Genomic DNA, 7,211 nt, shown 5'->3' on the forward strand with positions numbered 1-7,211 from the left:
AATATTATTATTAAGATATCAGAACTAGAACTACCCTCCGTGTTTACATCCCGCCCTCTTTAGAGACGGGTTGTGTAGTAACTAAATGGATCAATTAGAGTCCATCCGATTATTATTCAAATTCATGAGAAACCCATCGTATATTAGCAGCCTAACAGAATGTATATCAGCAGCTTTAGACGGATTAATTTTATCTACTTCCTTGTATAATAAGTAATAGGTACTTTATTTCGATCTTCAATTAATTTATAATAACAGTAGGTAAAAAAATCGTACATAAATTAAAGTAAGAGGTACAATTTATTGAGTTATTCCACATTTTATTATTTTGTAATTTAAATATACGCGAAATTAACGTACACTTGATTGAAAATACTGATATCAGATCAGTCAGTATTATAGTCTGTTTTTCACAATTTTCTAAAACCAATACATCACAGATATTTAAATAATAAAGTCAATTGTTTTGCACGGATTGTAACATTTATTTTTCATGGCATGTGTTCCAATATGAAATGGTGGAAACTGGTGACACGAGCATAGGCAGATGGGAAGCCGAGCGTGCAACCTGCAGCGGCTACGAAAGAACTTACTCCGATCTGAAAATTAAAAATATTACATTGTCAATTTCGTTTTTGTTAGTAGGAGTGATATTAATAGTCGGGTTAGTGTATATTAAGGTAGTAACAAATACAAAAAAGTATATAAAAACAAGCACAATAAATTACAATAAAGAATACTACAAAAGAATATTTCTGCACAAGTCTTATAATGGTCGCTTTTAATTTCCCGCGTAAACGTAAAGCACCACAGATTCACAATATCTTAAAGCGCGCAGTCGCAATAGCATGATTAGCAGCGCGTCATAGCTGTATGAGCTGTTAATACGAAGTATTACCAATTTTTTTTATTAATGTGTTTTACGGCTCTGGATACAAGTCCTTCAAATGACTATGAAATATTGTCATTATCCTGTAAGTTAACCCATGTCATGTGTGGTAAAGATTAGTAAATTAATGGGAACTATTCAATGTGGACCCTATCGCTTCATTCCTCCATTATTCTTTTAGGGTAACTTTAAAATTGATACCCTTTCTTAGCAGTCCGGGTATTAATTTCATTATTAGCGTATAGAGTGACTATTCAAAAGTGCTTGTAATAAGTGTATTTGCATAAAGATTATATATATTTCTATTCCTGTATAAGGCTGTTAATCCTCGAAGGATGAATTAATTGTATGTATAAATGTAATATCACTGCCAAATCTTAATCTTCAAACTTAATGACAACTTACGAATCAATTTTAACTGCTAAAATATGTGAGATTCTCAATAATAGTTGTTTAGACGAAGTACGCTAACATTTTTTCAAATAATCCAGACAAGAATAAGTTATTTGCAGTCTATATAAATGTAGGTATGTTAATTTATTATATGAATACATAGTCTGTGGTACATATATATTTTTGATTGGTTCTAGTACAATTATTAATAGACGTATGATAATAAAAATATAATACTTACTAAAATTTTCTCGCCATTTCTTGTGACGTAAAGAGGACCACCAGAGTCCCCGCTGCAGACGCCCACGCCGCCAGCACCAGATGTGCAGATGGTGCTTTGTACGACGAACTGTGGACCGAAGCTTTGTTGACACAGATCCACTGAGATCACTTGTAGGTCTACTTGACTCACAACGGTATTTACATCAATGCTAGTTTGCTCTGAAAAAAAACAAATACCTATGAGAGACTAACTTCTTAACAATCCATGGTTTGGCAGTGGCAGAGAGGGAAACTCCGAGTAGTACCCAGAACTTATGTCCACTTTATACATAAATGCCAATATGCCCATTTTATACATAAATATTGCAGAAGTATAATACAATAGTAATTATAAAACTAAAAACTGGGACCTGTATGTATATGTTACAAAACTCTATTATTGAAAGTTGCAATGATACCCCGGTACTTTTTCATTGAATTAAATCTGTTAATAGAACTTTTGGGACCTGGTTAAATGAGATTTGAATTCTAAGATGTTTCCGATGTTTAATTGAGACTCTAACGCTCAATTCCCAGTATAAGTAGGTATAAGTGAGACAAATTAATCAGATTGGGACAGGTTTTAACACGTTTGTTTAAAAAACATTTAAATATCTTTCGCACATGCTTTGTTTGTTAGTACTATTTCAATAATGGAATAACTGTACATTGCGACCTCTAAGCGTGGGCCTCTGAAAGTGAGACAACTATAATTTTAAAATGATTAATTGGAAAATTACATTAATGGAAACCTTTAATAATTGGGACATAATTCTTGGTACATTTAAATCTCATTTAACCAGATTTCACTGTATTCCAAAGAAGAAGAAATGAAGGGGTAAATTTACCACTTCGCTTTAAAAATTTATAATTTATAGGATTTTTAATTGAAAATCCTATAAATTATATTTTTTTCAATAATTATTAACCAGAAATACTTTCACGACTAGTATCACAGGTACGAAACGACTAACAATATCGTATTGTGTGCAGCATTTTACATACCTTTATCTTGTTATGTACATGTATTTGAAATCCAACGCACATCACGCAAACCTAATGCGGTCTATATTGGCTAGTATATTGTCTATATCTATATTTTTAAAAATTAAATGAAGTCTTACCGTCGCTGATGAAGCCATATCCAGCAGCAGTAGCCCATTGTCCGACGAATTGATCAGTCAAATGATCTAACGGCAGCGCAATCGGCTGGATGCTCTCTGTTTAGAAAAACAACGTATAAATTATTATTACTTACAACTATAGTAATAGAAACAAATAATACAGAATCTCAGTATTATTTTATGTATTCCAATAAAGTTATTTTAAAACCAACTTTAAATAACTCTATTAAATACAGCAATAAAATTACTGTTTACCGTGCGAAAACAAACGACTATTTTGGTACGAAGATAAAGCAGAGCAATATTTATGATATATGAGAGTAAATTTTTTTCTATATTTTCTGAGATAATTACAATTGGAATAAAGTAGATGTAAAATATTGATTGCATTAAAAACATTATTGTACCTGTGAAGGAGATATCGAACGGCAGGTAAATAACGGCAATATCGTTATTCAAATTGGATTGATTCCACAGCGGGTGCACGACTACGGTAGAAGTAAATATCCTCGTGCCACCATAGAACAGAAAGTGTGAGCCCAGTACCACAGTCAAACTCTCCCCTTGTAAATGTCCATAGGACCAACAGTGGGCGGAAGTTACCAGACGATTGGCTGATATAAGACTTGATCCACAGGCAGATTGGCCAGCGATGTTCACGAAATTGATTATAATTCCAGCCTGAAATAAAAAATAACGCTTGATACTTTTTGACAGTCGGGTAAAATAAATTAATTAATTTTACTTTTATTTGATTTATTTAGTTCCAAATTAATCAGGGCTTCGTCTATGGATTTATTCGACTTAGATTTTTCAATAAAGCTTCATTATACCTATAAAATAAAATTATATAATACACATATTACATATACAAAGTAAAAAGACCTTGAAAAAAGTCAAAAAGTGTGTGTATAATAAATACACTGTTTTTACCTGTATTCACCGTTGTTTACAATTGTACACTTTGTTGTTTATATATAAATATAAACGTGATATTTATCCAATTTATAGATACCCCGTATCATAAATATTTATGATCTCCCAATGTGACCAATGACGTTTAAAATAGTGTTGGAATATCGGGAGCTCATAAATAATATTGTTATGATAAATATTCCGTTTATATGTATAATGTGTACAATTAAAGTAATAAATATGTATTTATCCTGTGTACTAAACATACAGTCGCTGGCTGACATAATATATAATTTATATAGGAAAACACCCAAACGAATACGAAAAGATAATAATCATAAATATAAATGTTTGAACTGATTGATGATTATATTGTAAAGATTGAACTCACCTTCACAATAATCAATACCTTCATCAATCAATTTGAATTAATGATATTATCATTGTAATTTATCATGTTCATTTCAACTGCGTCATAATTAGATTACCTGAGGATATGTAGCTCGGTACACCATGAATATTGTATAGGTATTTTTAATAATACTAAGAGAGCAATAGAAAATACATTAGTGAATCGATATTACGATTTTTGTTAAACAAAAATGTTTTCAAATAATTATTATATATTATTGTTATTATACACTTATCTATCTAAAACCTATTTTTAGAAAGGAGAAATTATCTTTTTAATTTTGTTCATAATATTTCACGATCTCGGTTTTAGCACTGCTGTTTAGTACACCGCTTTACCTCCGATGGTCGCGGATTTGGTTCCTCGCGGGGTGCAAACATTTGTATTCATGAGTATAATTATTTATATATGTCCCAGACATTTTTATAAATGTTGTACATTATATATGTATTTATTGTAAAAATAAAAAAGTACTTAAGTATTTATATCCGTTGTCAAGTACCCATAAAACAAGCTCTGCTTACCTTGGAACTAGATGGAGTTGAGTAAATTGATTTCTGTATAATAACTGTGGGGAATATACATATAATTAACGATTTAACTATAATACTAAGTAATCCTCTGTTGGATCTGTATTCATAATGATATTAGGTTTATTCCAGGTATTAACTTTAGGAATGGTTTAAACCTCGATCATTTAGATCACGTCAGATTTTTTGTAATAAGACCGTTAGACTTGTACTTTAAATGCCCCAGTTGAATACGGTTAGATTATAACTGTAATCGATATAGATTACAACTGGGGCAACGTCGCGCGTTATAACTAGTATATTTTTAAATATGTATTCACCAAATAAGGATGCGCATTATCGTCGGCAACGCTTCCTCCCACGATCCTGCCCTGCTGTTCCACTACGGTCTCATAATCCTTTCCGGCGAAGAGCTTATCTTCAGCCTCTTTGATTCTCTTCGCAAGAGGGATGCCCACCAGCTCATGGTATGACTGCGGGTTTCTGATCCCTGTAAGTGGGTTGCTGGCCACTGCTACCACTAAACCCAATAGCACCAAGACACGCATGTTTTATTTACGTATTACCACAGCCAAATCACTATTCTCAATGTTAATTGTTCATTATTTATATACCTTCATTATCAATATTATCTTTATGTTGTCGTCTAATTATCTAAAACTAAGCTGTAATCATATTCTATAACATTTAAATATCTTTTATGGGAATGGACGCATGCTTTGTAATACTAATCGTATTTCTATTATTGATTGATAATAGTATAGTGCACTCGAGTGCGCTAACGGTATACACTGGCGGGGGGTGGTACGATGAGCCTGAGGGCAGGTCAGTTAGCCTATCGCCTATCGTACTAGCCTATCATAATAGATTCACCAGAAACATCACGATGGTTTTTCATGTTTGTATCTCCACGCGATTCCAGAGAGAATCTCGTGGAGTTTGGAGGAAAGAATGGTTAACCAGACATGATACAATATTAGTAAAAGTGTCGTTTGTCACTCACATCCCCTTCCTCCATACCAATCGTATTGCAAATTAAGGATATTTTTGATCATTTTTCATGAATGAATGCTAACAATATACTCTATATTGTCAGGGTAACTAAAGCACCAATAGGAGATCACAATTAAATCAAACTTAATAAGAAGAACTATAAATGATTATTAATTCAGGAACAAGAGTTACGTAGGATAGTAAAATACCCGAATTAGACATTCTTCCAAATCGTATGCGTTAGTACCTCTGTCTCATCAATTAACCAGTTTGTTTTTAAGACTGTGTAAGGCTTGAAAATGTGAGAGGACGGTGACAGATATTACACTCGTTCCTTCGATATGGCCACGCGTGATACAAAAAATGATAAAAGACAATCTCAGTTCAGTACCTAGATGACAGTTGCCACTTTTTTAGTTGTCAGCCTTATATGTGTACAAAGTTATACACGTAATTAATTTATATTCGTCACAATAAATTTTGGGTTTATACTTTACTTTTACAGCACAAATATGATTTTTAGACTTATTCTGTATTATTCAGTTATATTTTACATTAGGTACTCTCTATGTATAAACTTTGTTACAACTTAATTTAAGTATAAACTACGTATTTATAATATGAACGACCAATTTGTGCTTCGTTGAGTCATCGCAATTGTTAACTATCGCGTGACGCACCATTAATTAAAAATGGTAAAGTCAATAATCATGTAACCTGAAACGGAACGTCAGAGGCCAGAGCCAAAGTAATCTATGTGACATTGACAAGTGGATGACGGATAATTGAACGGAGGCAGCGGGAGTTTTGGAGCGAAAGTGTTTATATTATTATAAAAACAAATAAGAGATAGATAATTGTGAATATTGTAGGCATTGAGGTGTTTCTCTCCCTGACTAACCGGCATTACGCCTAAGTCGTCAGGATACTAGTGATTTTAAAAGTTCAGAAGCGGTACCAATCCCGCCTACAAATTCGACTGTAAGGTAATTCTGACTAGAAGTTGTGGTAAGTGAATTTACGTTAATAACACGCATACCATTAAACGCAGTATCTCACTTGTTTTATTGAACTTTTGGATGAATTGCTTTCTACATATTAAATAGATTTAGTATGTACGATAACTTGCGAGAGTAATGACATGACATGTAGCACGATATTGAGCTATACAATATACCTAAGAAAGAAGTATTATGAATACATTAAGTATAAAACAACATGGATATCTAATTAGTTTAAAATACAGAGTAACTATTGTTATGTTATTAATGCCTATGATAGAGTATGATAGGATATCAACAGATTAGAAACAGTTACATTAACTATGTTGACATACAGGTTGAACATGAGAACACATACCGTGTTATACATATAAACAGTGTAATGGTATTGCTGAGTTTGTTGCTAATTCACAGTAAATTAGTCAAACTTACTGTTCAGTTTTGTGTGTTTGTTCTACGTGAATTGAATTGAAGAATTGTTATTATTTCTTTACATAGGTACACATATATGTTTGATGATCCCATTTCAGATAAATGACAATCACAGGCATAGTCCAGGTATATGTCTTGATTGTGGTTATATTCCCAAATTGAGATACTGTCATATATATATTATATTGGTTGATACTTTGATATGTGTTTATTAATGAATTAATAAAGCATATTAATATAGATAGACACAGTTGACATAAA

The 7,211-nt window shown here is 32.3% G+C and overlaps 1 protein-coding gene across 1 annotated transcript; it reads right to left on the reverse strand.

Annotated features, from left to right (window-relative positions):
• Positions 1-491: 491 nt before the first annotated feature.
• On the reverse strand, positions 492-5,072 carry LOC131855535 (brachyurin-like). Its single transcript, XM_059206810.1, has 5 exons — positions 4,845-5,072; positions 3,075-3,348; positions 2,668-2,763; positions 1,524-1,723; positions 492-599 (listed from the first exon to the last, which is right to left on the reverse strand). Exons 1-5 carry the CDS (start codon positions 5,070-5,072, stop codon positions 492-494), a joined length of 906 nt encoding a protein of 301 aa, XP_059062793.1.
• Between the last annotated feature and the right edge of the window lie 2,139 nt (positions 5,073-7,211).

This window comes from Achroia grisella, unplaced genomic scaffold, assembly GCF_030625045.1.
Source record: "Achroia grisella isolate CSIRO2021 unplaced genomic scaffold, CSIRO_AGI_Agris_v1 utg146, whole genome shotgun sequence".
Taxonomy (NCBI): Eukaryota; Metazoa; Arthropoda; class Insecta; order Lepidoptera; family Pyralidae; genus Achroia; species Achroia grisella.

Excerpts from the sequence above, each read along its gene's own strand:
- LOC131855535 (XM_059206810.1), bottom strand. The coding sequence starts at position 5,072 with ATGCGTGTCTTGGTGCTATTGGGTTTAGTGGTAGCAGTGGCCAGCAAC. Across the intron at positions 3,349-4,844 it reads ATAATGCGCATCCTTATTTG|GCTGGAATTATAATCAATTT; the intron begins GTGAATACATAT and ends TTTTTATTTCAG. Across the intron at positions 1,724-2,667 it reads ATATGGCTTCATCAGCGACG|AGCAAACTAGCATTGATGTA; the intron begins GTAAGACTTCAT and ends GTTTTTTTTCAG.